This window comes from Brachionichthys hirsutus, chromosome 17, assembly GCF_040956055.1.
Source record: "Brachionichthys hirsutus isolate HB-005 chromosome 17, CSIRO-AGI_Bhir_v1, whole genome shotgun sequence".
Taxonomy (NCBI): domain Eukaryota; kingdom Metazoa; phylum Chordata; class Actinopteri; order Lophiiformes; family Brachionichthyidae; genus Brachionichthys; species Brachionichthys hirsutus.
Window position 1 is genome coordinate 10,596,612 of NC_090913.1, and position 13,957 is coordinate 10,610,568.

Consider the following 13,957-nt stretch of genomic DNA (forward strand, 5'->3'; position numbering starts at 1 on the left):
CTAATTGCTATGAGTGTATTAACAAAAATTGTCCACGTAAGTTTAGTTTTGGGGGGTAATTGTGTAAAGTTTTTTTTTCTCCGTGTTGAGTCGTTATTAGTTAATATTGTTAGCATACTCTTTTTCCCCTGATAACCTTGACAACACTTGAGTCATTACTGTAAAATTAAGTCGTGTTATTGTTTACGCTAAATGATGAGGTATTTGATCAAGGACATGCTAACCAGTGGGGTTAGCATGGCGTGTTGCCATGGCGATTGTATGACGGTACAAGGTCTCAAATGTCCGCCGAGCAAACTACAGAACATCAGTGGTTGGGGTTTGTTGAAGCTAACTTTAAATGCGATGCAAATGATCGCGGCACCGTGTTCTTTTTTAAGCTAACGTTAATTAGCTATTAACCAGCTAACTTTAACTCGGTGACAGAAAGCTCGCTAACTTGCTGCGTGGTGGAGGGAATGTTTCATTGTTTTCCCGGGAACCAGAGCGGAATGGAAATCTAAAACCAACGCCAGAAAGGCTCATCGACATATTATCGGACCAATCTTCAGTTTGTTATCCGTGCGGGCGACGCATTTGTCGCGACTGGAATGTTATTGTTCGCTAAAGTTAAGGGTTATCGGTAAGGAATGACGCATTATAATTCCTGAGTGTCGCTGCTAGCCGTCACAGACCTGCGTTAGCCTGCTTCGGTCGTTCGTGTTCGTCGCCGATTATTATCGTAATGGAATGTTATTGTCCAACTTTACTGTTAGCTAACAACTAATTTCATGCGAGTATCTAACTTGTTTTGAAGAAGAATTGGTCTTTTCCAATAATCATGTTTTAATCTAAGGTTGGACGAGTGATTGTTTATGTGGCGGTTTCCCTGTGTTGACGGAAGTATGCGTTTTGTTATGGTTTCCAGCTAGCTGTAAGTGGGTGACATGGCAACTGGAGGCACTCCGTTTGAAGACACTACAGACGATCTGCACAATTGGACTGTAACCAATAGCAGCCTGACAGATAGACTCAACAACATGGTAATGGCCCCTTCTTACAGAGTCAAAATTAGTTTAGAATGGAAAGTTAGTCCTTACATTGCAGTTTAACATTGACCGTGTTTTTGCTGTTGATCAGGACTGGGGAGTGCAGCAGAAGAAAGCCAACCGATCTTCTGATAAGAATAAGAAGAAGCTCTCAGCCGAGGTGGAAAGCTGTTTGACCAATGATGTTTCACCAGAGTCCACACCTGGCGCCGGACGTAGGAGGGGCCGCACTCCTCATTCATTTCCCCACGTCAAATACAGTACCCAGATGTCTGTCCCAGACCAGGTGGAGCTGGACAAGCTCCGTCAGAGAATCAATTTCACAGACATGGATGAGGTATCTGCTGTACTGCATCAGGATATGACTTTTATGTTGTTATTATGCTATCTTATCACAACCATACTAGTATGGAAAGTTTTTTTTAGTTTGGTAAATGTTTGTCTGTAATGGAGAGACAAAGATGGAGTCAGAAACAGGCTTTTGTATGAATGGAGTAAGAGGAGTGTTTGACTCCCTGCTTGCATAATAGTTATCCAATTTAAATGTTTTTAAAGAGAATGTCTGACTCATGTATTCTTCTCCTACTCAGAGGAGCATTGGCAGTGACTCTCAGGGACGTGCCACAGCTGCCAACAACCAGCGGCAGTTAGCAGGAGAAAACAAAAAGCCTTACAACTTTCTACCTCTGCATGTAAACACAAATAAAAGCAAGGAGTTGGTCCCTCCCTCCTCTTCTGCCCCGGTGACACCGGCTGTCACCAAGGAAAGCAAGAAGCAGGGCCCAGGACTAAGGGATGCGTCAGGCCCTTTGCTTGCTACCAATGATACCCTGTTGCTTGTATGTGGTGGCACTGATAGAGGGTCTTCAAGGCACAAGAGGAGAGAGGCCAGAATGGACAGCAGCCAGGTAATGTTTTTGTTTGTTGCTGTTTCTACTGAATAATTGAGAATCGATGGTCAGCACATACGTTAGAGTTTATCCTGGGGGTGGTGCTTGTCAACGTGTTTGAGCATGCATACTTAACATACAACTGATTTTTCCTGTCTAAAGCACCCAAATTCTAGAGAAAGGAGACACAAATGTGTCGTAGATTTAATGAACTTTGTTTTTGAGAAAGATGAAATATTATTTGTCTGGAGGACTTTAAATGTGCAGTAAGTAAACCACAAAAACATGCTGACATTTTGCATCCTCCACAACAATAACACACACAACAAACGGTTGAATAAATAGCTTCTAATTTTGTTCAAAAGGCACTGTCAGTGTCTGACTGCACCGGATGAACGTAAGAACGAGCTGGTGTAGCTGGATCTAGTCTGTATTTAGGGCAGTTTCTAAATATGTCGCCCAGTGAGTTTTCAAGCCCAACCCCTGTACTGACCTTATTTTGCCCAGACTGATGCTCGCCAACAGATGCTCGCCAACCTTTCTTTTCTTCTTTTTCATTTACTTTTACTTCCTTTGCAACCCCCCCCTTAAACCAATCCTCCTGTCTTTTCTTTGTATGTTCAGGTGGTGAGCAAACTGGTACAGATCCGTGAGTACATCAGCAAAGCCAGGTCCATGCGGGATGACATGCTGGAGAAGAATGACGTGCCGGCTAACGTGGAGCGTCTCTCCCAGCTCATCGACCACCTCAAGCAGCAGGAGGCATCCTATTTACGGTTCTTACAGAAAATGCTGGTCAGTTTATCGTCTGTCTCTCCATCTTTTTCTGATTGCTTTTCTCAGATTGTCAGATATTTTATTCTTCAGAATGAGTAACTTAATCTGTTAAGCTAATGTTTTATGCGATCATGTAATGTGGCCATTCAGTAGCATGGTAACTTGCATTGCTGTGGGATGATGTGTTTTGTGTGTGGTTTCATTTTGCCTTGAGTTGAGGACTTATTGCATCTATGTAGTAGTATTGCAGTAAACATGAGTTTATTGTCATTTGTATTCCCATATGTCACCAGCAGACATTGAGCATTTGAGCATATTGTGTTGGACAAAAAATAAAACCATGCCTTCTGTACTTTCCTGTTTCCTAACAGTCACTGTTTTGCTCTTTCTGTCTCTTTAGACACAGGAAAATGGGAATGATGATAATGATGTCACGATCCTGGGCCCTGTGTCGGGCTCAGGCTCACTCCCAGAGGGGCCCTCCCATAACACTGAGGTCCGCGCATCAGATGCCTCAAATGTAATCGTGTGCATGTTTGAGTGTACTGTCATTGGTTGTTTTTTAGCATACAACAATTAAAGTTAGTCTCTTATTTTGTAGGGAGAACGGCCAGAGACGGGTCGAGCTGACCAGAGGGAGGAGCTGGAGAACTTGCGTAAACAGCACGAGCTGCTGAAGAAGATGTTGGAGCAGCAGGAGCAGCTCAGGGCCCTGCAGGGCCGGCAGGAAGCGCTGATGGCCATGCAGAACAGTGCGGAACAGGCACTCGCTGTGATTGAAGACAATGGTGAGATGCACACAAACGTAATAGTTAGAGGTCCATGCACTATAAAGTGTTAACTTGTTGTTGTTGGTGTAGAAAATGAATAATTTTTAATAATTACAGTGACTATCGATATCCGATATGAGTGTTCTTTAACATTTCAGCACTTTCTATCACTTGACGTCATATTAATTGATTAACAATGACAGTTTCTGACTTTTTGTTGTTGCTTTTAGTTGTCACAGAAACCGCAGGCAGCGTCTCAGGCCTGAGCATCACATCAGAACTGAATGAAGAGTTGAATGATTTGATCCAGCGATTCCACAACCAACTGCATGACTCTCGGGTAAAGGAGAACGTAGCAATATTAGAGTCCTGCATTATGCTGACATTTATGACTCGACTGCCTCTTATGTGACAAAATATTACAACTTCTTAACATCTAAAACCAAGAAAGGCATCTCAAAATGTAATTATGTATTCAAATGTTCTGTTATTTGTACCTTTTATAGACTAAAGGAGTCCCTGACAACCGTCGTCAGGCAGAGAGCCTTTCCCTCTCCAGGGAGGTTTGCTGGCCTCGGGCTGCGCAGTCTGCTGGTCCACCTCATCACAGGCCAGCGCTCCACTCTGCTTCTGGGCCCCACGCCGGCTTAGACATGGGAGCTACGGCAGCTAGCGCCAAACTCACGAAGCTCAAAGAGCTGCAAGATAAAAAACAAACCATGGATCAGATCCTGCAGGAGCTGCACATGCTCAGAGACCAGACACTCAATAACAACACAGGTACCTGCATTTACAAAGCATTTCCTGCAGTCTTTCACATTTTGTTTTCCCACCGTACATTCGAGTTGAGTTGCTTGTTCCCCATCAGGTCGTGGCTTGCCACCACAGGGCAGTCTCAGCGTGGGAGGATCTTCAGATTGTCCATCTGCTCTTTCCTCCAATGGGGCTTCAGCTTCCACTTCCTTCCATCCTTCACTCACACAACACCAGGACGGCTCCAATTCCGCAGACAAGCTCAGGTACACGCATGAACACTCGCGGCTTTACGCAGTCAGATAGGCAGGTCAGAGGTCGGCCCCAGGCCGTGACATAGAGGTATAATATAGTAAACGCTGTTGCTAAAGTGTTATTGAAGACGATGCTTGGATTCCACCTTTAACAGGGACGCATTTCTGTGGATAATTGTGAAGACATTATCTTGGCGTGTCATATAACCTTTTAAAATATTAAGCGCGGTCCACACACTTGCATTTCCGTCACACGGTTGCTCTTTTTCCACTACAGGAAGCTGAAAGAGGTCCACAAGCGTCTGAATGAGCTGCGGGAGCTCGTTCAGTACTACGAGCAGACCTCTGATATGATGGTCGACGCGGTCAATGAGAATGTGAAAGAAGAAGATGACGAAGAGGATGAGGAGGAAGAAGACGAGACAGATGATGGTTCTATATTTGAGGCCGTCTTTGACTCTGAGCAGGAGAATCGGCGTCCTGTAATAAACATCCGGTGTGTTTCATTGGATAAAAAGTTATTTAAAGGGAAGTTTAAAAAAATAAGTTTTCCATATATTTCTTTTTTTTTTTTTTTTTTTTAAAGATGCTTAATCAATAAAAGTTTCAGTTGCAACCTGACATACAGAGTCTCTTAAACAACACTGAACCAATGTGAATGTTGCCACTCTAGAAACACTCCCCGCGGTGGGAACTGGGCAGACTTGAACACCCTGACCAATGGCCGCGGCGCCAGGGCGGGTGCTGCTAACAACCGTGATGGCGTGCTCAACACCAAGTGTGACATCAACAACCGGTCGGCGGCAAACCTCTTCAGCCTCAACATCCCATCAGCCATAGGTACGCTCACACACGCACACACACACACACCTAACAGATCTGTGCTACGGCTGATGGTAATCTGGGTTGCCGTGTCGTAAAGATTGTTTAATAAGTTGTTTAATATTATAAAAGCTGTTTTTAAACTGTCTCTTCATTCGGGTTGTATTGATAGATGCACAATGATGCAAGGATTTGCTGCATCATACTGGCGAATGGTGTATTCCCGTTGGTGACAAATATGCCGTTGAAATTTTGCGATCTAACAAAATCTAAATTCTATATCCAAATCTTTTCTCTCATTTCAGGCGGCCATTTCAATAGGGACATCCCCTATAATGAGTTGAAGGATGAGGAGGAGGGTGAAGATGATCAGGGTGATGATGAAGGGGCACAGGCTGCGGCTCCAGACAGTGAAGTGTCAGGGTCTAGTCGAAGAAGCAGTATGGGGAAGACTGGGAGCTTCGTCCAAAAGGATTTCGGGCAGATGTTCAAACAGGAACTACAAAAGCTGAAAGAGATGGTGGTCATAGATCAGGTGAGGCAGATTTTGTCAATAAATGCAACATTTTATCTAGTTTAACCAGTTGTTTATGATAATAAGAAGAAAAGCACACACCTTTTAAAATAAATAATTAGCCTCAGATTGTAAGGAGGAGCAAACATTCCCCTTTAACAAGAGCAGAGTGTGTGTTTCCAGCAGCTGAGTTGTATCTGCTGCTTTACCTTACAGCTCAAGCTTAGCACTGTAACCTCTGTGTCTGTCTTCTGTCTGAGTCTAGAGTGACACAGACGACACCGCTAACGAAGATGAAGGTTTACACCAACAACCGAACAATACCAGACTAATCTGGGCTAGACCGTTGGGACCTGGACCTGGACCTGGACCTGGACCTGAACAAAAGCCCAGAGAGCGCAGTCTCTCCATCAAAGCCAGGTACAATGTGTAAAAGACTGTCTGACAGTAAGCACAGGTGTAGGTTAAATTGACTGTTTGTTTTTCTCTCTGTTGGTCTGGGTTAATTTGCATTGTGTCAAAACTCTTCTGGACACAGAGAGAAGCAGTATGAAGAGATGCTACATCAACAGAAGGAAGCGCTGAAACAGCTTTTTGACGAAGGCCAGAAGCTCTTTAAGATCCAAGGCAAGATTCAGGACCTGCAGTGGACCTGCCCTGACCTGCAGGTATTTTACACACACACACGCACACAGGTACCAGTGTATGTAATAAAACATTTTTAAAAGTACCGTAGATGAAAGCACTGGCAAACTCATATTGAACTTCTGTGTCTTTTACAGTCATCTTTGTCGAGCTCAGCGAGTCAGCCAGGTTTGCTGAGGAAGGTTCCGGCTGCAGTTGTTTCCACTCCGGTAACTTCCTCTGCATCCGGACCTAAAACTCACTCGGCTGTGCTAAAAACTCCTGATCCAGAAGCCTCAGTTACTGACAATGAGGTAACCCCATCTTGTAAACACGACGACACCAGGGTGCCACTGGTTCAAATCCCAAAGCACGAGCTGCACTGTCATTTACAACGGATGACAACATGCTGCGTTTTGCTCTTTTTCTGCATTTTCAGCAGCTTTGGTCGGATTTGCGCCGGCACCAGATTTTGCGGGAAGAACTGCGGCAGCGTAGGAAGCACCTGGAGTTCCTGATGGCCGAACACCAGAGGTGCAGCGGTGACTGCGACTCTCCCCAGCAGACTGCTGACCAAGAGGGCCTGCCTCCCCCCTCGCTGCCTGTCAGTACAGATGAAAGGTAAGGACACCCATTTCTCAGCAAGTGCACGATTGAAGTCAGCCATTAATCATTTTAAATAATTTATGAGCAGAACAGAAGATGCAGTACCCTGAGAGCAGAGTGAAGAGATCGAGTCATTATTCCATGTCGTTTTGCTTGTGTTATCAGGACAATGGCCACATGGGGCTCCTCTCCCTGCCAACTCAATGAGGATGAATATCAGTCAGAGATGTGTACAGAACAGGAAGAGGAGCAGGATGAATGTGCAGAGAGCAGTTCTGATGATGACATCCAAATCTACTCCTCCACCAGGAACCGGTGCTCCTACAGTAACGGGAAGAATCACGGACGGTCAGACCATCTGGAGGCAGAAGAAATCTTTTTTTTTTTACAAACTGGCTTCTTTAAACAACTTGTCTTTTCTCATCTCCTTAGAAGCTCAACGTCTGTACCGGCCTTCGCAAACGGCGGCGGTGGAAATCCACGTCTTCATAAGAACAGTGAGGCAAAGCAGCAGCCCGGAGATTTGAGCCAGTGCGCGAACCAGCACGGCGGGACGCGGCGGCAGGAGAACCTGCGCTGGGCCTCTGAGCTCTCCTTTGCCGAGGGATCCTGTCAGAGCAAGGAGCAGATCAACCACATGCAGAGAGAGCTCGACTTCAATGCCAGCACCGTGAGTCAGATGCTCCTGCAGCAACAACAGGTTTGTCCGCTGAACAAAGAGAGTGACCTGCACTCCGCGCCGTGAACGCATCTCCAAATCAATCTCTGCTCTCTGCTTGTAGACTTCTATCTAGTCCCTTTTTTAGGTTGTCAATTGTATATAATTATCCAAATAAAATCTTCCTCCGCTGACCCTGGCCTATATTCTACAAGCCCTGCAAACGGGTCGGCACAACAACGCGTTACCCAACACCCTGTCTTCACCACAGATCCAGTTCGCCATGCAGCAACTCAACCAGTGCTCCACCCAGCTGGTTTGGCAGCAAAGCAATATGCAAAGGTGACATTTAATACTGCACCACTTTATTTCTATCGGTCACTTCATCTTGTCAAATCATTTAGGAACTCTCTCACCTTCTTATTCAGACTGAGGCAGGTCCTGATTGACCTCCTCCTCCAGCAGCAGCAGCAATTTCAGCAGACTTTGTCCTCGACAACCGGATGGCAGAGACAGAAGCAGGGCTCCAGCCGGGAATCCAGTTCCGGGCTATCGGCTTCTCCCGGAGCCTTTCGACCCTTCTCCTCTACTCAGATTCCAGTAGCCAATAGCATGCCAGCTGCTCCCCTGCCCACATTCCCTCAGAGTATGTCTCTCATATTTATGAGCTCAAAATGAAAACAGAATATTACATTTAGGAATGACGACTTGGGAAATGTTGTTTTCTCTCTCTTCTCTGTGCAGACTTTAGCTTATTCCCACTCATTCCTGGTTCCTTGGGAGAGTTCCCTCAGGGTGCAGCAGGCCAGGCGTCCCCTGATAACCAGAAGCAGCATTTAGACCCCAACACCTCAATGAAAACGGAGTACATGAGTTTCCCGCCTCCACTCCCCCGCTCTCCTCTCAACGCCACCACAGAGAGGGGGTGCGTCTGTCATTCGTACCTTGAAAAGATGCTTTTATTTTGTGTGTGTGTGTAAACATCGTTCATATTCATTTTCCTCTCGACCCCTTTAGGCCGACTGGCTGGTCAAACGGCCCTGTCCAGCGTCACCGATCTAAAATGGAGACCCGGGAGTCTCCCTCCTCCTCAGCCGCTTTTGCCGACCGCCGCCGTCGACCTCAGCAGTTTGCATCGCAGGAAAGCCTCAGCAGCATGCCTGATCCTGTCGATCCCACGACCATCACAAAGACTTATAAAGCCGGTTGCAAAGCTTCCGCACAAGCCAACCTGGCCTCCCGAAGCAAAACACCCGGCTCAAAGAGTCATCGCAAAAGAGGAAAAGGCCACATCAGGAGCTTTGAAGGTATGAAAACGGAGTCGAACCTCGTTGTTTTTTGCTGTGAACAAATTGCCAAAGACGCAGCTGTCATGCTTCTTTCTCATCTGCGTGCTTTTCTCAGGCCAGGAGAGCGACAGCGTTAGCAGTACTGCTGACCTTGACCAGGAGAGGGCGCCCACGTCTCAGCAGAAGGACCAGAATAAGAGTCTGCTGGACAAGCTCACTCGAGAGAAACTGGACAGCAAGTCCAAGCTTGGGAACAAACAAAGTGACCTCTCCTCTGGTACGGGCCACCCTGTTGTAGTCGGATCTACGCCCCCCACCTCACTTCCTGTGTCTGTGGTCATTATTATTATTTTTATACATATAATATCTGCATCAAGCTTATCAAACTTTGGTTGTCCTTTTGATATATTTTAATTTCTTTGCCCCGATCCCCATGCGTTCTCTTAAGTTCTGTTTCATTTTATTTCTTCTGTCACTTTAACATATCTCGCTCACAGCCTATGCGTGGAGAACACCCTTCCTCTCTAACAGAATTGCATGCACAGAAGCACCAGGTAAACGGAACAATCCAAACCTACCGTTTGATTCTTTGTGTTTCCTCAACATCTCATGCATGTTCAGCTTGTCTCTTAACCTCAACCACCTCCTCCAGCTTTATGTATTTCTATATATATATAATGCTTTCAATTAATGGATGAGATTGTGGTCGTAAAGTTCTCTATACTGTTGAATCTCGACCCTGTAGATGCGAGCAGTGACTTCTCACTGTTCGAGGCGCTGAGGGAGACCATCTACTCCGAAGTGGCTACTCTGATATCCCAGAATGAGTCCCGTCCACACTTCCTCATCGAGCTCTTCCATGAGCTGCAGCTGCTCCACACCGACTATTTGCGGCAGAGGGCTCTGTTTGCCTTGCAGGTAAGAAGTCATGTCTAAGGCTGGTGGAAATGTTTTATCAAAGCTCTCAAAGGCCCCTTGAGAGCTTTGCGTGATTACATGAGCCCGTTCTTCATGTTTCTTTCAGGAAATAGTGACCAGGCACCTGGCGGAGAAAGGAGCCGCCGAGGACATGCTGCCCCCGCTTGGATCCGCGGCGTGGGCCGAAGGCTCCCACTCCGAACTCACGCCCAGCGAGAGCCTCGCCACCAGTGATGCAGTACGAAGCTCTTTATTGCTCTCTAGCGTGGCAGGCAAAGGACGCCTTTCATCCTTATCTCTTTTTGCCTCTTTTAATTCATCCATGTCCCTCTTCATTTTGTGATTTCGCTTCCTTCCATCCGTCTTCATTGGCTTTGGATGAACTTAACACAAAGACGACAAACGCGTGTCTCTAAAACAGCAGACCGCGTCCAATGTCGTTGTTCAAGAATGATTGATGAAATGTTTCTCACCTCCATAGATTTCTTTTGTTTTTTTACTTTTAGGGATAACAACTTTTGTGCCTTTTTCTTTGTTTGTTTTTTTAGGAGGTGGGGGACAACAACTTAAAGCCAGGACAGGATGGGAAAAAGAAGGGGGACGATGAAGAGTCTGTGGACAACGACAGCACCGTGTCGACTTCCTCCAACCTGGAACCGTTTGGCAACGACGACCTGGGTAAAGTTCCGCATGTAGAAACCAGTTTCTATTGGACCGTTGGGCCTCGCGCTTCCAGCTGTGCATGACTCGATTATACTCTGCTTCTGGCCTTTAACGCTCTGACGGAGATACCTGCTTCCCACCTTTCCCCCAGCAGGAATACTTGGTAAACAATCAGGATCAATACCTGGCCAAACTGCAGAATATAACTTAAGAATAGGGAAGGGGCCTTCACTGAGTGGCCGGAATACTGAGCCGGGTCCTGTGGCGTAAACCTGTCTGCAGTTCTCTCTGTATCCACTGCAGGCTTCTCGCTTGTTTCATTGATTCTGAGCTTTTTGGATCCTGCTCCTGTCTCTTTCTTTCACCCCCCCCCCCCCGCTTGCTTTTTCTTTGCTGCTCTGATAGGAAACACAGTGATTCATTTAGACAAGGCTTGGGCCCGGATTATGGAGTATGAGCACATGAAGCATAAAGCTCACGTTAACCCCTGCAACGCCAGCAACGCAGCTGTGGGTGACTTGGAATTCTCAAAAGCTGCACATCATTCTGCTTTTCCTGCCGACCCTCTGGAAGGTACCGATTGACATGAAAGCTGCACGAGTGCACGTTGTGCAAACATCCGTTGGAACACATTCAATTAATTTCAATTTGCTGTAAGGTTTTTGAACAAAATGTTTTTTTTTTTTTTTTTATGTGTGTGTGTGTGTGTGAGCAGAGGGCGCTGGGGAAGTGCACTGCCCTCAGATCGACACCCAGCAGCTGGATCGTCAGATCAAAGCCATTATGTCAGAAGTCATTCGTTTCCTTAAGGTATGAAAACCAGCGGAGCTGCAGGGTGGACGCTTATATTTAAAAAGAAACCTGAAGAGTTAAAAATCATTCTGTAACTCTTTCTTTAATTAGGAGAACATGGGCGAGGTGTGTTCCCCCCAGCTGCTGACGTCTGTCCGACACATGGTTCTGAGTCTCACCCATCAGAACGATGAAAGCAAAGAGTTTTTCCGCATTTTCCACAGACAGCTGGGCGGAATCCTGCAGGTAAAGCCGAATGCTCGAGATCAGGCGAAACAAGCGGGAGCTTCTCTGACGGCCCACCCTCTTTTTCTTGCTCCAGGACACCCTTGATAAATTTGTGGGCCACACCCTGGACGACTGTGGGGAAGAACTCCTGGTGGAGATCTCAGAGCTCCTCTTCAACGAACTCGCCTTCTTTAGGCTCATTCAGGATTTGGACAACGGCACCGCTGAGGCCTTGGCAGCCAAACGCAAATACAGGAAGCAGCTCGTTCAGGCGCGTGACGCTCCCAAAGTAAGTCGTTCCTTTCCTCTCTGTTAATGTAATAACAAAGGTATTAGAATTAGCTTCAATAAGTTTACATTCATCCTCCTTCCAGGAAAACAGAACCAGCGATGCGGATAATTTATTTTCCCCAGCCGACACAGACGAAGACAAAGTCAGCCATTAAGATATTTATTAAGCAAAGTTATCATAACAACTCGGTACAATAATGCTTGGAATAAAATGTCATTGCTTCCTGCCAGGGCCCAGATGAGGCGGAGAAGCAGGGGGGCTCTACCCAGGAACTTTACCTTCAGACGGAGAGGAAGAACAGCAGGAGCAGTGAAGCTTCAGAGGCCGGGGACAACTGTCAAGGAATACTTCTCTCCATCAGTGAGTGAAAAGAATTTTTTTTGAAGAAAGACCCACTAAAGAGTTTAAAAGTGAGATTCAGCTTCATCCCTGCTTGTTTGCTTGCGCTGTCTTTCGTTCAGGTCTCTCCAAAGCGGAGACTCAGGCTCTGACGAACTACGGCAGTGGGGAGGACGAGAACGAGGAGGAGGAAATGGACGAGTTCGAAGCTGGACCCGTTGATGTCCAAACGTCTCTGCAGGCGTCTGCCGATAAACAGGCGGAGCAGGAGGTCCGTGTTACACTTAGTCACAGGGATGACCTAGCTTTATACAACACATTGACCATAGTGTGCCCCCCCCCCCCCCAGGCGATGACGGACGAGACCCAGGAGAACGAGACTGAACAAAGGAGTTCAGAGAATGACGACGGTGAGGCCTCCTTTGTGCAACCTCCGTTCTTTCTATAATTTCCTTACAATCTTGAGTCGTCTTTAAAATGTGTCCCTTTTTTTTTGTTTTCGCAGAAATGAACGATTCAGTTGGACCGGCTGATTCCACAGTAGAGGAGCGTGATTCCCAGAGTCCTGAGGGGAGCCGTCCTTTTGTTGGACCTCCTCCCCCAGGAGGAGACTCTGACGCCCCGAAAGAATCGAGCAGCACCGACACGGATTCACCCGTCATGATCAGCGTAGATGTGAGTCCAGCGCTGAAGACGCGTCGGTTATTGGACCAGTACTTTTGCCACCGTCCACTCACTTCACGAATGTCATTGATGCAGGAGATGGGCTCGGGCAGCACCAGTCAGAAGTCGGATGAGGACGACTTTGTGAAGGTGGACGATTTACCGGTGCAGCTCACCATCATGTGTGAGGTGCGTCGCGTTGCTAAACGGCTGCTGTGATGTTTGTATTTCGTGTTTCATATAAATCAAGGCGTGTCGACATCGAATTATTATTTGTTGTGTCTTTGCTGCATCTTCAGGAGGAACTGCAGAAGAGAATAGTGGAGGAGCAGCAGAATAACAATCTGTCTGTAGAAATCCTCGGTGGGAACTCGGAGGCTGGGCTGGTGGGAAACGCGCATGCGCTGAAGGAACCGGGTATGGATTACGGTTCTGTCATGCTCGTTTTTTTTTTTATCAGTACATCAACTAAAAGTCCAACCCTTGCAGACTAAGTTACTTCCTTTGTCCTTTTCAGACACCGGCGGCGCCCAGAGTGAATAAAGACTCATTCTGACGTCGCAAGTCAGCCGTTCGTTGTTAAAGTGTTTCGGCTCAGTCTGTTAGTGATATTTGCTCGTTGATTCTTCGCCTGATAGCTTAAACAGCAAAGGCCCATGATATTGGTAACATGTTACACTAAACTACAGTTCAGTTTAATTCTAAATGTCTTGTGATTTATTGGTGTTCTGGGGAGCGGTTCTCTCTCTGATGTTTCAAGTAGTGAAAGGCGGCTTTAGAGCCGCCTAAAGGAGTTAGATATTTTTCCTTGTTCTGTCTGTCCAGCCGTTTTACCGTGCAGCTGTTATTTTCTGCACTCGACTCCTCATACTAAAGAGATAGAAGAGGACGTCTAGTCGTTCGTCCTGGTTGAAGACTTTCTGTTCCATCGCAGGTCAAAGCTCGTACTTGACTCATATTTTGTTCTGTTCTTGGTCATCTCCATATAATGAAATGGACTATAGTATGTTTTAAATAATAAAATACAGGAACTTCTGAAACGTGTCAGTTTGTAGTTAATAGTGTTAGATGCCTCAT

The 13,957-nt window shown here is 46.4% G+C and overlaps 1 protein-coding gene and 1 long non-coding RNA gene across 2 annotated transcripts; one reads left to right on the forward strand and one right to left on the reverse strand.

Moving 5' to 3' along the window:
* Positions 1–926: 926 nt before the first annotated feature.
* On the forward strand, positions 927–13,914 carry pcm1 (pericentriolar material 1). Its single transcript, XM_068750947.1, is given in 40 exon segments — positions 927–1,022; positions 1,120–1,365; positions 1,619–1,936; positions 2,543–2,713; positions 3,096–3,221; positions 3,297–3,483; positions 3,696–3,805; positions 3,972–4,245; positions 4,334–4,484; positions 4,750–4,968; positions 5,146–5,312; positions 5,600–5,829; positions 6,074–6,228; positions 6,347–6,476; positions 6,591–6,746; positions 6,872–7,053; positions 7,204–7,386; positions 7,471–7,737; positions 7,889–8,038; positions 8,125–8,342; positions 8,441–8,636; positions 8,714–9,003; positions 9,101–9,262; positions 9,483–9,539; positions 9,731–9,903; positions 10,010–10,141; positions 10,452–10,581; positions 10,972–11,139; positions 11,282–11,376; positions 11,470–11,604; positions 11,681–11,875; positions 11,961–12,027; positions 12,030–12,049; positions 12,109–12,238; positions 12,340–12,488; positions 12,567–12,627; positions 12,723–12,892; positions 12,977–13,069; positions 13,180–13,297; positions 13,398–13,914. Coding segments are annotated over 40 exon segments (6,303 nt in total). The 3' UTR covers positions 13,424–13,914.
* Positions 5,771–7,203, reverse strand: LOC137907153 (uncharacterized). The gene is made up of 3 exons (XR_011105920.1): positions 7,144–7,203; positions 6,938–7,034; positions 5,771–5,802 (listed from the first exon to the last, which is right to left on the reverse strand). It is a non-coding gene; the product is annotated as an uncharacterized lncRNA (long non-coding RNA).
* Positions 13,915–13,957: the final 43 nt, after the last annotated feature.